Here is a 14,459-nt window from a genome sequence, read left to right as displayed (position 1 = left end):
GATGGCCTCAGGAATTTGAGCAGCTTATGCCAACCTCCACTTAACGTACAGATGCACTTTTTTTTTTGCCAGCAGACGTGAGCAAATTTAACTCACACTGTGAGATGGCTACAAGCTGTATGGCTGCAGCTAAGCCTCTGCTGAGAGACCAGGGGGATTCCAGACAAGTCTGGACACAGGCATGTGGCTGCCATGCAGATACTCACGTAATATGATACCAACTTTGCTGGGCTACTATAAAATGAAGGGACCGATGTCAGGATAAGGATGTAGAAAGCTCTGCATTAAAGCACTTAGGGATGTTGCTTAAGCACATAGGCGTTTGTAGACTAAAATTTCATCAGGCAAGGGATTGTCCAAAATGAGGTTCTGGGGCAGTCTTGTTATATTTGACACAAAGATTATCAAAGTATTGCTGAAGTCAATACTTTTTGGTTTAAATGATTAAAGCCTCTCATACTACTGGAAAAAGCTGGTTGCTAAGATTTGTGATTGCAGTAATCTGCTCCTAGGGGACTTTTCCTGTAATTGGTCAGTTAGTTGTTTTAAGGGGCTTTGTAGGGAAGTTCATCTTCACTCTAAGAGGAGTGAAGTATGTTCTGGTACTATGCTTCCTCTGATTTTACTGTTAACAGCTTAAAAGGAATTTAGGGAACTTCAATATTAAAGCAGAAAGCTTTGGAGTTGCTTCATAGAATCACAGAATGGTTTGGGTTGGAAGGGACCTTAAAGATCATCTAGTCCAACCCCCCTGCCAAGGGCAGGGACATATTTTACTAGACCAGGCTGTTCAAAGCCCCATCCAACCTGACCTTGAATGTTTCCAGAGATGGGGTATCCACAACGTCTCTGGGCAACCTGTTCCAGTGTCTCGCCACCCTCATTGTAAAAAATTTCTTCCTTATATCCAATATAAATCTATGCTCTTTCAGCTTAAAACTGATGCCCCTTCTCCTGTCACTACAGGCCTTGGTAAAAAGTCTCTCCCTGTGTTTCTTTATAAGCCCCCTGTATTGAAAGACTGCAGTAAGGTCTCCCCAGAGCTGCATTTTCTGCAGGCTGAACATCCCCAACTCTCTCAGCCTTTCCTCATAGGAGAGGTGCTCCATCCCTCTCATCGTTTTTGTGGCCCTCCTCTGAACCTGCTCTAGCATGTCCATGTCTGTCTTGTGCTGGGGACCCTAGAGCTGGACACAGTCCTCCAGGTGGGGCTTCACGAGAGCGGAGCAGAGGTGGAGAATCACCTCCCTCGACCTGCTGGCCACACTGCTTTTTATGCAACCCAGGATACGGCTGGCTTTCTGGGCTTCAGACACTGCTTGAATTTGACTACAGCCTAGGGAGAGCTGTGTTCTAGACATGGCATGCTGTGCACTTGTCATCCAGTGCCTTAGTGTATTGGTAAACATTTAAAGTTTAATGCCAGAAGACAGTTCTGGCATTAAATAACTGTTTTACTAGGAAAATAACCATGGGTTAATTCACACTGCTGACAGTACCACAAAAGGCTGATGACTGACCTGGAAATGCAGCCCAAGATATTGGTGCCCTAAATTTGTATTTAATCTCCATTATAATTCTTTCTTTGCTCATTGTCTCTCTAACTTCTGACTCTTTTGGAAGTGTTTTGTAGGGCATATTTCTTGTTTTGTACTGAATTCAGGCAGCTAGAGTCAGTGGATAGTTAAAACTTGTTTTAGGCACTGCTTACAGACTTGGAAACATAAGCAAATTGTCTCTTCATTCCCAAGGCCCTCTTTCCTGGAACATTTGTCTGCTGGGTCAAGATAAATGTGTTGAGAACTGGGCTTGATGTAACCATCTACTGTTGGCTTGATAGACGCAATTGGATTGACAATTGTGATTTGGCTAGAAGGAATGCTGTGGGAGTAGGGCAACTTGCCATCAGCCATAAATGTGGTCATGAATGTCTAGCAGGGTGAGCAGAATGAAAGGACATGAGGAATCTCGTAAGATGGAAAAGAAAAAGAGCTGAATTTGGCATTTAATGAACTTGCGCTCCAGTCAGTTACTTCTCAGTCAACTTTGCTTACACTGCTGAAATCTTGCTCCAGTGGCAGAACTTCTCTCTGAACCTTACAGAAAATACAAGTGTACCCAAATAAGAGAACCATTCCAGGTAGCTCAGTCTCAGTTCAGTTTTGATGAACATATTTAGAAGTTAACTGGAGTGATAGTCTGCCTTTCAAGTTTTCTTAATTTTAAATGAGCCTTCATTCGATACACAAAATCTTGAAAATGGCCATGCGTTTTGGTCCTTGGAGTTACTCGCCATCTCTTTTCCCTTCTTCAGGCACATTATCTTTCCATCCCAAAGTGCCATGAGACTGCAGTTTGGTCTGCAAAAACTGATTTGTGCAAATAGAACACTTGCCAGAAGCAGTAAAAAGATCTGACTGTGGATTTTTAGGCGTTGGATGAATCCTCATTTCAAAATCCTTATCATGGTTTGTACACCATGTACACAATCAGTCTGGTCTTCAGAGTGTAGTTATAATGAGTGGGAGGCATAGATTACGTTTTCTAAGAGGAGAGGGGATGAATACAAGCTCACTAGCTGCAGTTCTTTATCATTTATGTAACCTAACAAATGGAAAGTGATATAGGAATGCCTTTTTTTTTTCTTCCTTTTGTTTTTTCTTGACCTTTCTATCTTGCTACTTTTCAGTGTTAATGCAAGTTTTTCTTTAGGAAGTGTGCATTGCAGGACTCTCTGTTTTAGAAGACAAGTTGTTCAACATTGGGCTTAGGGCTTAAACCAGCAGCTTTTGCAGCTGATAGCTCCTGTGGAGGACAAAGAAGGATAGCAAACATCTTCAGCAAGAAGAACATAAGGTTTACTTGTTTAGTGTTAAGATAACTGTAAGTAGCACAGAAGCTAATGAAATTATTTTAACTTTCTGTAAGGTGTGCTTATGGCCTTTGAAGTTTTCAGTAGCAACATTGTTTTCTTCTGAAGTGTTTTTTTAAGTTTTTACTTCCCCTCTTTTAAAAGTTTTGGTTTCTTTCACTGAAGTTAATCATAGTACGTTGATTGACACTTGTTTATTCAGATGCACAGGTGTGGTTTTTAACAGATTTATGATTTTAATTGTGTGAATCTATGAATATAAAAAAAATTACTGTGTGACAGTTTCTTGCTTTGGTGTATAGACCTAGTAACAATCAATGACCAAGCAGAAAAGTTGCCTAGCTTCTGTTTTGAATTTTACCATTAGCACAAAAGCATTCCAGTTCAGCTGATTTCCTGCCTTGTGACAAAGAATGATATAACCCACTGGTCAGATGTGTTATTTCAGGTCCCTCTCTAAGCTTGATTCACAGAAATATGAGTTGTTATAGATCCTAGTCTAGGGAAAGCTATACTAAGTCTAGCTGTAATGTACTAACTCAGGTTAGTAGCCTTGAAGATTGCCTCCTTTAGATTCCTACCCATCAGACTAGAGTCAACTGTGACAGTAATGAATTGCTGGTTTAAAAAATAAATTTAAAAAAGAGTATAGCTATTAAAAAAGTCAACCTCTATTTCTCTCTGCTTCAAATTTACAAACTGTGAGTAGTGTTATGCCTTAGGCACTATGGTTTCACTAGTGATTTCATTAAGTATGTATGTTGTTCTTATTCACATACTTGTCATATTAGGTCAAAAACCTTCATTGTTTGTTTAGATAGTTGAACTAAAGCTAGCCTCCAAGTCCTAATTTGCAGGAAGGATGCTTTTCATCAAACTTGAAGCTTTTCATAGAGGCATTGCTCATAAAACTGGAATTCTGCAGCCAACACAGGCCTTAAAATATTGCAAAATAAAGCTGGAAAGCATTGTCAAATATAATATGACTTTAAATGTTAATGAATGAAAGCAATATGAAGATTTAATTATTCATTTCAGTGTGTGATTGTTTTTCCCCTAGGTGGCATTGGCAGGGTCGTCAATGGTGCTTTCATGGTATTGAAAGGTCATCGGTCAATTGTAAACCAAGTCCGGTTTAATCCTCACACTTACATGATCTGTTCTTCTGGAGTTGAAAAGATTATAAAGGTAAGAGTAATTATCAGAAAATGTGTTCGTTCAATATTTCAGGAAGAAATGCTTTGTTTTGCTCAGCATAGTTCTTTTCCACACCCATCCTGTCTTCTCATCTTATTCTTTTGTAAAGTGGTATGTCTTATTTGCTGGCTACACTGATGCAAATTTTTAATTGGGCATTTCAACTTTAAACTCCATTTCAATTGTAAAGGTTTTGGAGATAAGGGATAAGATCAGAGTTTCTTGGATTTGTACCTTGAAAAAGGAAATTTTTTTCCAGTTTCATTCCATGCATAACTGAAGTATCATACAAACAGTCTTTCTTGGGAGAGTTTGGTCACAGCTGTGACATGATCTCCTAAGACTTCTGATACTTTGTGCTAAAATTTAATAAAAATCTCTCCAAAGAGTATCCCTGAGCCTTAGCCTAGCCTGACCTAGCTGAATGTGGCCCAAATACTGCCTCAGGAGCCCTTCTTTAGTTTTTGTACATACTTCTGCATTGACTCAATTCAACATACCTTTCTGTAGCTTCCAGAGGAAACAAGACTCTTAATACCTTCCACAATATGTCTTTTCTGAATCCTCTAACAATGTACCATATTTTTAGAAAGGTTACGCCTTTTTATGTGGAATGTAAAGAGATAAGAAACTTTGTTAGGTTCTGAAACTTTCTTTCCTTAAGGAAAGACAGCCAATGTTGTGAGAGCAAGGCAGAAACTTTTTTGTCATTTCTAATAGCAGAAGTTGAGGGTGGGGAGGCAGAGAATTATGCTACACTAATGCACTTTGCATTCTGCTGCTGTAGAAATTTTGCTATAATTTAGGTCTAGCAACAAGATGAAAGAAACCAGAACAATTTAATTTTTAAGTAGGATAATGAGAATGGATGCTGCTTCTAACTATTTGGTGAATGACTTCATAAAAGTCTTACTTGCATGTGGCTATAAATGAGGTTGAGTATTAGTAAATGCTTTACTCAGCTACAAGTTGACTGAATGAACTTGTCTTGCAAAGGAATGTTTTAGTGGTCTGCAACTTATGGACTGGCCCAAAACCCTGGAACCATGGCCAAATGCCCAGCTGCATCACTTGCCTTACAGCTACTATCAGCATTTGGGTTCTGATTGCAGTTCAGCTTTCCTTTTCTTCAATCTTCCACTGGTATTTTAGTTTGCTTTTCTACTTTTTTCTTCACCTGTGTCCCTCTGACAGATTTGATCATAAATCTATCAAATACAGGCTTTGAACAAAAGTGCATTGAACATTCTTAGCAGCTCACTGATTTTTCAATTTCCAAGCAGTCAGACTGCCACTGTTTAACAACAGTTTTGCCAGAGGCATTTTTTTTGCTTTGGGAACTTGATTCACGCAGCCTGAATTCTCCCTTTTGGATTTTAGATCTGCTGACCCTTCACCCTATGAATCCTTCCTGCATGAGTGTGCTTAGACTGTTGGATTAGCATTGGTATAAACATCCCCTGTGTTGCTTTTGTGTACTTCTGCTAGGGTTTTTTTTTGAGGTGGGGGGGTTGCCTGGTGATTAAAAGGTTAGTTTGATTAAGGCTCCAGTCACAGGTTGTGTAAGTCTTTCAAAGACACCTCTGCTTGAATGCTTCCTTAGAAGAGAACGCCTGTTGTGTCGCAGTATGTGCAATGGAACTCGTGTAGCTGCTTTGAAGGACCTGAATTCCCCAGATATTGCAAGCTAGAAACAAATTAAGGCAAAGGTGTTTAATGTATTAAGTTTATTAGCAAGCCAGAACTTCTTACCGTTTTGTTGTGTGTTATTTTGTCTCAGCTTGTGATATGCTTTGTTTGGGGATCAGGTTGTTTTAAGGCTCATATCTTGTCTGATCTGCATGACTTCACTCTCTAAAGGTACTGTCTTAGTGAATAGCAGTTTGCAGGTGACCATGCAATGGTGGTTTCTTCTTCATTCCAGCTACTACTACAGATAGGCTGGAGGCTAGTAACTGCCACTAGCAGAAGGGAAAAACAGGAAAAACACTACCAGCAGTTCTGAGGGGCTATTTACTGCATTAAAAACTGTTGGGAACACAATTCCTTCTCTTGCATGGCTATCTTTCTTTCCCCCATATAAATGCTCTATGTGCTTGCTCAGAGAAGTTGAGATGACAAGAGGAAGAGCTATAAATAAAAATTGTAGTTAGGTTTTTTTATATTTTCTTGTTTTGTTGTTGTTTTGGTTTTTGTTTTAATCAGTTCCTTAAGAAGCGTCTTTCCTTTTACTGTCCTTCCAGTGTCTTCTAAAAATTTTTCTGGATTACATCACAGAAGATAACTTCACTGTGGTTGGCTGGTATTCCATTACCTCTGTTGCAGAAACTCTGATGAATTAAAAATGTAGATGCAAGTAGTTGTTTGTCTGAACTCTTAATTTTTAGACTAGCTGGCCTAAATTTGGTATTTCTAGAAGTGAGGAACTGGTAGCACCAGCATCAAGGCATGATACAGACAAGCCATTCAATAATTCCACGTGCTTCTGCCAACACACTTGCTATTTTAATGCTGATTGCAAATGAGATACAAATTCATTTCAGGCCTAGCCCTGCTGAAATGAGTAGTATTCACAAGGATGATTTTGACCTTTGTGGTTATCAGCTTTTTTGCTTTAGTTTTATTTTGTTGTAAAGCACCTGCAAGAATATAATTCAGTAACTCAGTGGTTTAGGGTTTGATTTCTGCTAGGACTGAGAATACTGTCGATAAGATGGGGGGGTGTATGTGTGTATGAATATTCAAGTGAGGAGGTTTCAGAAAGTTAAAATAAGACTCAACAAGATCATTAATAAAGGATACTAGAAGCCCTGACTCCAGGCAAGTGTGTTCTGGACACATCAACCCAGATGAATTGCTCATGGCCCTCCATTTCAGAAACCTGAACCTCAGTAAAATTGTATGGAAAAGCACAGCTGTGAACTAAAATGATAATTTGCAGCAAGTATTCACTATGAGGGCTAAAGCAATATAAAACAGAAAAATACTACTTTCCCCTCCGTTAAGTGTGTGAGACATTGGGATGTGCTGGCAGGAAAACGTATTGCATTGCAGGAGAAATAAATGAGGCATTCCCTCTGATGTGTGGGGCTTACAGGAGGGCCACGGAGAATTAGCAGTTGGAAGACAGTTCCAGAAAAGATAAAATAGATAAAGTGTACAAGGATTTTCAGAAAGAAATACTGGTTTGTGTTGGAAATGGAATACTGTGTAACTGAGCACAACTGTTATAGGTCCCATTTGTTTAAAAATCATCAGTATATCAAAGATAGCAAAGTCTGTTTGCCCATGTTGCTATGGTGACAGATTCATGTCATTGTGGCTAGCTGCCTCTGCCTAATCAGATAATCTAATATAGCTGGTTTTAATTATTCTCACGCTATGGGCATAACTACTTTTTTGTTTTAAAATTTGGGGGTTTGCCACCATGGAGCACAAGCAATTCAAAGATGTTCTCTGAAGCATCTCTGCTGTAGTAGAGAAACAATTTTGTACTCCCCTTTTCTGTTGTTGTTCCTATTTTTATATCCGTACTCGGGGCATCAGTGAGTAATATTCAGCTCTTTAATCCTCTGACAGAGAAATAAATTCTTGATAGATCGTTGCTTCAGTGGGATGATTTGCCAACTTGTTTTCTCCAATTTGCTCACATTCTTCCTCGACATGGCATCAGTCAGAGGATGAGAAAAAGACAAAAGCATGCCATTTACAAAGCAGCCCATTTCAGATGCCACAGAGAGCACTGCACCAGTTGCTGCCTGTTTAAAGACTTCCTGGTTCTGCCAAGGATAGATTTTTAGTCTGATTTCTTTCTGGGACTCAGGCAGGCCCTCACACTCCCTCATAGCAAAATGTCTAAAAAGTAGCAATATCAGTCTCCAGAGACATCTGATCCTGTACAAACAGGTATTCATCCTGAATTCCCTTGTCTTGTCTTTAATATTCACTCCTCCTCTGTGAACAAATCTGTCTCGGAAGGGAAAAGCCTCACTATGGACTCTTTGTAGCTATCTTTTCAATATTTAACACTGCTGTATTTTCTCTGATGCTTGCAGAGTGAGCAGAAAGATCTGGTAGCACTAACAAGGATGTGGAATCTCTCTGTGCACAATTTAGGTACCTTTTTAGATGACTTTTCATTATAAAACAGACCTTTCCCAGAGGGACTTCAGAGCAGACTGCCTCTCCTCCATTTATATTGATTCATACAGAATCTAAGAATTTTCTAATTCTCTTACTTAAAAAAAGAATTTTTATAAAAAAACTAGTGATCAATCTAACACTGCTAAGACTATTTGAGGAAGGGGCATGCCAGCCTGCTTGTCCAGGCATACAGCATGAAGCATTTCCAAAAAGGTACATGCTTCTTAAATACAAAAAGATCTGATCTACTTGCTGAAATGCTCAGCAGTGGGACAAAGAGGGGAAAAGATCTGATAAATCATGAGAGGAGGTACTGGACATGGGCTAGTTAAATGATCAAGAAGGCAGCAACTCAGAATAGTCTTTTGAGCAAGTAGAGTTCTATTTTTCTATTAAAAAAACTTGGTATATCCCAGATCAACAATCTCATGCATTGACTGAGAGAAAACACTTTCCTATGTTGTCTTTAGGAAGTGGAGCATGGGAAATAATTAGAGGACGAAAAGAGATTTCTTTCTGTTCTCTTGAATAATTCAAAAAGGTTAAGTACATAGACTTCCATCAACCATAGCATGGGCTTAGATTGGGTTTTGTTATCTTTATCCAAACCTGATGCTTGTCCCTTGAGCTATGTGTCTAGTAAGTGCAGTGCTTGAACCAAGCAGTGGAGGCGGTCTTCATTCTGGTTTCAAGTATTATATTAATGAACTGTACTTGAAGAGAATTCGCTTAAGTACTGCGATTAGTCAAAATAGCAATTAAGTACAAATAGCAAATACACCTTTGTATTGAGGCATATTCCTAGGAACAGGTTACTGTAACGCAATGTAACATTCCTTTGCCTTTGCTCTGAAAAGCAGCTTAATGATTGCTGTACAGAAAAAGGTGTATCTGCAGCCCACCTTAGTTTTGGAACAGTGTCTCTTTTATCTATGTAGCCAGATCATATGTGGAAGTTCTGTTAACCATAAATTCCAGAGGATGCAAAGTAAAGGCAGTCAAGTTTGGGAGCATTCCAGAATAAAGGTTACCTGTACATCTTAAATTTGGCTGTGCTGAACAGGTAGCTGCAAGAGAATTTATTTTGTTTTACTTCCAATATTAAAGGTGTAAGGTCTTAGTGTACACTGTTGCCAACAATTCTGTATTCCCAGAGATTTTCCATCTTGTGGGCTTTTTTTGTAGTGCTTGTCATGGTAGTATCAGATTATGTTGCATGTGTTAACTACACATCTGTGAGATGAGTGCTGATTATCCCATTTACACAGGCAAAACACACTTTTTGTTAGTGGTTTTGTCTACTTGGAACAAAACTTGACTAATTTCTGTTGGGAAAAGAGTGAGATGTTTTTGCCAAAAGGCCAACCTTGGTATAGACAGCTGGCATAGATGATTCCCCCCCTCCTCCCCCCCCCCCCCCCCCCCGAGGTTGTTAGCATGGTAAAACCAAAGCATGCCTGAAATCAGATATTTTATAAGCAGAATGGTAAGGCAGTATTGTGGATAAGCTACATACTAGCTCTGCTTACAGTAAGTGTTGTGCATCACGTTAACCATTGATCTAGAATAAACTGATAGTGGTTGTCCAATGAGTGCCTTAATCATATTGCCCCTGAATCTGTGAGTAAAACTGAGAAAGGTGAGGAGATCCCACTATTATGTTTGCTATGGATTACTAGTTTCTTAGTGATATTGGTGGATCTTCTTTTGGGCTTTTTTTTTTTTTTTTTTTTTCCTCTCCACACCAGGAAAACTGAGGGAAGGCTAGAAGGACAGCACAGTCAAGGCTGTTGCTATTGGTAAAATCATTACACTTTGCAATGTTACTCCCTCTCTTCATTTCAAAAGTATCTTTCAGTAAAACTCTTCTCCTTCGCCTTTCCCTGCTAAAACAGCTGCAGTGTCTCGAGAGGATGTTGGATGCTTTCTTTCCTTCACAACTATTCCCTAAAGGGAGTGGCGCAGCTCTGCTTTTCACCTTCATACATTCAGCTCCCTGCCTGCTGATCAGGTGTGACTGACTATGCAGCTGGATGAAATGTTACTCTACATCACTGGCACAGGCAACTCTAGTTTCCTGGGAAACAAGTGCCTTCATTAGTGCTAAGACTGTATTGTAGGCAACAAACTATTCTTAACCATTAGTGAGTAAGCATCCCCTATTACATAAAAATAGAGCCCTGCAATTTGGGGGAAATATTACATAATGAAATATTGAAATGATGGATAACCTGCAGTGTGAGAGCTTTTAAGTTCTGGGTGGGTGAAGTAGGTGCAGGAAAAACATTTGTAAAGGGGGAGAAAAAAGCCCCGCATCTGGAATACTTGTAAGTACGGGTCTGAGTGATAAGAATTAATAAAAAACAATCTGGAACTTGCAATTGTTCTGGGTATTGGCACTACTGTTCTATTTCAAATGCATATAGTAGTTTATGAATTCAAAGACGTATGTATTTTTTTATTTTCTGTTACAGATCTGGAGTCCTTACAAGCAGCCTGACTGCACAGGGGATCTGGATGGTAGAATTGAGGATGATTCACGTTGCCTCTACACTCATGAAGAGTACATCAGTCTTGTGTTGAACAGTGGTAGCGGTTTGTCCCATGATTATGCCAACCAGTCAGTCCAGGAAGATCCACGGATGATGGCCTTTTTTGACTCCCTGGTGCGCCGGGAGATCGAGGGCTGGAGTTCTGACTCAGACAGCGACCTCAGTGAGAGCACAATCCTGCAGCTCCATGCAGGAGTAAGTGAGCGCTCTGCTTACAGCGAGTCAGAGTCCTCTTCCTCTTTGCATCACTCCCCACCACATGTGGCTGAGGAGTCCGATGAAACTGCCTATAACTTAAGGGCCTTAAGATCAACTGAATCCCCCTCAGCCAGAGAAGACGTGGCTTCCCGTCAACAGCGGCTCTCTGCACTGAGGAAGTATCAGGATAAACGTCTCCTGGCCCTTTCCAATGAGTCTGATTCTGATGAGAATACCTGTGAGGCAGAACTAGATACAGACCTTTTCCCACGGCCACGGTCCCCAAGTCCTGAGGAGAACGAATCCAGCAGTTCCAGCAGCAGCAGTACAGAAGATGAAGAGGAACTGAATGAACGACGCACATCTATGAGGCAACGCAACGCACTGAGGCGCCGACAGAAGGTGCAAAAGGAGGAAAGGACTAGCACTAACACGGAGAATGTGGCCCCCTACATAGGTGAGGACATCTATGATTACCCCCAGATCAAAGTAGATGATCTTTCTTCTTCTCCAGCTTCTTCACCAGAAAGGAGTTCAGCCAACAAAGAAGTTCTCAAAGAAAGGACGTCTCCTTGTTCAGACAGTGAATCAGTGGAGAGAAAGATTTACAAAGCTTACAAATGGCTTCATTATTCTTACATATCATATTCAGCTACTAAAGATGGTGAATCCTCCAGAGGAGGTGGAGAGAATGACGAAGGGAAACCAGGAACTAGTGGAAGGCACAGTACAGCACACTTGCTAAATAAGGAGGATGCTAGCAACTTGACTTCAGTAGTCCCTCAAGGTTCCCCAGCTCTTTCTACTGAAAGCCACAACAAAGAAACTTTAAAAGAATGTGGCTTGATAGAAAATTCTAGTAATGGTCAAGCTCATGAATGTGACAATCAGCGGCGGATGGAGGGTCAAGAAAACACATCTGAAGACACTAGCAGTGGAGGTATAGAGCATTCTTTTGAGACTAAAAAGCTCAATGGAAAACCTAACTGCAAAGGGCTAAATAGTTGTACTGAAGAACCTTGCATTCAGACTGCAGGACTTATGGAACAGAGAAATAGTCAGAACTGTCAACCAGCATCAAGCCATCACTCACTGGTCCCTCCATTCTCCACTGTTGCCATCTGTAGCATGTCAGGTCACTGTTCCAGAAACCAGACTGACGACAGTGAGGAGAGGAGCCTCGACACCTCCTGTGTTAACCACAATAACGGCCACTTGCATCTTCGCCCTTCATGCTTCAACAATGGACAGAGCTTTGGAGAGCAGGAGACTGTGACGCAAGGACTACAGGTGCACTCAAATGCTGATAATGGCAACCTTGTACAGATGGGTGTGACCTTGCACAAAGACTGCTGCCTGTCTGAAATGGACTCCAACAGCTACAATGTGAGCACAAGAGAGGATACTGCTGACTTGCAACCTACAGGCAGTGAGAGCACTCAATCTCTCGGAGGACTGAAAAGACACAGAGCGGAGTTGGAAGATGCAGATTCAGAGAGTTCATCCTTAGAAAAGAAGTTAAAAACATGATAAATGCAAATGTCTGTCATAGTGTGCACTCTCTCTCAAAAAAAAAAAGGAAAAGGAAAAAGAAAGTATTAAAGGCACATAGAGCTTGGGTCTGAAACATTGCGTTTGATTCTCCATTCCATTCTTCAGTGGGTCTGTTTTAGATTGCCAGTGGTTCATGCTGTATAAAAATCCAACTTACTCCTTAATGAGACTGAGTCTAGTGTACCAATACAAGGTTCTGTTTAAAGTAAATCCTTATTAAGACGGTTGACTGAATTATTCTTGTGTGAACATGTGTCGTTTGTTCAGCCAGCCAACCAGCATGACTGCTTTAAATTTTAATTGTTCTTCTAAGAAGGAGTTTTTCCATACTGACACTTATTACACATTACAGGCTGAAGAATGATTGAATTATATCACACTGGTGGTAGCTTGGGGTGTGTTTCTTGTTGAGGAAAACGGGGAAGAAACCTTTCTGGGCCCTTGATTCTGCTTCAGAATCAAAAGAAATGTAACCATAAGGGAGGATATTTTCAGAACTGACTGGTATCTTTAGAGATGATACTTCATAAAGCACTTGCTTCTGATACAGTTCAGTGACATTATTATTATGCCAACAGAAAAGCTATAGGAAATGAGCCTCTTTCCAAAATCAACTTTAGACTGTTCCCATGGTGACATTCAATTTTGTGGGTTTTTTTTAAAGAAAAGAACTGACTAACACAGCTTCATCGCTATACTAAAATGTGATTGTTTGGCAAGAGAAAGGCATTACGCTGTAGGCCTCACTCTAACCAAGGGCTATTAAAAATCAGGCATTGAAACATGCCTTTCTGTGAGCTTAGCACATAGAGATTCATTATTATCATTATTATTATTAAGAATATGGTTCTGAGTGTTGGGATGTATCTTGACTGTGCCCTCCTCTTTCCCCGTGTGCCTACTTTTGGGAGGCAGTAAACCAAAGCGAAAATAGTGGAAGGATGGATAATATAACTGATGCATGTTAACAGCAACACTTGGCAAAGTCTGAAAACTGGTTTTTTTAGCAGTTTTCTTAGCCCAAAGCTCAGAATAGGTTGGCACTGGAGGTCAGGGTTCGTTTTCCACCACTGTGCTGCAAACGTTTAAAACTGCAGATGGGTAGATAGATTCAACAGAGCTGTGTGTGTAAGGGAGAGCTTCAGAGAAACGTCCCCATGTGTGAGCACACCGGGACTCCAAGTCTGGCAATGAGAACTTGAGCAAGAGCGTAGCTCTGGCTGCCGGCTGTCATGAACTGACATACTGTTCAGGTGGACAAAGTCCTTTCTTGCCTGGACTCTTTTTAATGGAGTATCTAGTGAGTCGTCTCAGTTCTGGCATTCTGGAATTGGTGAAATTGCACTTGCTGCCCTAGCAACAAGGTAAGAGGAGTCAGTGTGTGAAGGGAAAAGAAACCACCTGTAAAGGACATAGAAACTGTGTTTGTGCCTTGCAGTGCTGACAACATAAAAAGAGGCTTCTTTTGACCGCAGTAATTGTCACAGGCTTTCAAGCCCAGTACTGAGGAAGGGCTAGATTATTTTAAGGAATAGGAGATTTTTGCTTTTGATATGACTCTAGCAGTACTACTGCTGTAGAGCACTGGTCTCAGAATAATTATGTCATATGCACAGCTACTTGGTACCTGGGGAAAGAAGGAAGGTGCCCTGTTAAAACATGATGAAAGTAAAGGAGTGCTTCAGAAGGGATTCTGGGAGGGAAAGGTATGGGAGGGAGAGTGAAGAACATGAGCTGAAAAATTTTCTTACGACTACTGTGTGCCATAGGCTGTTTGCCCACGCTTGGTCAGCTTTGCTAAGCGAGAACTTGGAATAAGATACGATGTCGTATTTAAGGAGCATGTAAGATGGTTGAAAGGGGAAGGGATGTTTTCAAACATGAGGGAAAGTGCAATAAGAACAAGTTGATACATTGTTACCTTATTGAAAAAATTGTTCTGT

At 40.5% G+C, this 14,459-nt stretch overlaps 1 protein-coding gene across 4 annotated transcripts in view; it reads left to right on the top strand.

Annotated features, from left to right (window-relative positions):
* Nucleotides 1–12,750, top strand: part of DCAF5 (DDB1 and CUL4 associated factor 5) — a 76,943-nt gene extending 64,193 nt beyond the window's left edge. For all 4 annotated transcript variants that reach the window (XM_030007405.2, XM_030007409.2, XM_030007410.2 and 1 more), the window contains exons 8-9: nt 3,933–4,060; nt 10,687–12,750. In XM_030007405.2, coding sequence (XP_029863265.1) covers nt 3,933–4,060; nt 10,687–12,492 — 1,934 coding nt within the window. In that variant the 3' untranslated portion in view covers nt 12,493–12,750. The remainder of the gene's footprint in view (nt 1–3,932; nt 4,061–10,686) is intronic.
* Nucleotides 12,751–14,459: the final 1,709 nt, after the last annotated feature.

This window comes from Aquila chrysaetos, chromosome 2 (genome assembly GCF_900496995.4).
Source record: "Aquila chrysaetos chrysaetos chromosome 2, bAquChr1.4, whole genome shotgun sequence".
NCBI classification, from domain to species: domain Eukaryota; kingdom Metazoa; phylum Chordata; class Aves; order Accipitriformes; family Accipitridae; genus Aquila; species Aquila chrysaetos.
This window is presented reverse-complemented; position numbering and strand designations above follow the sequence as displayed.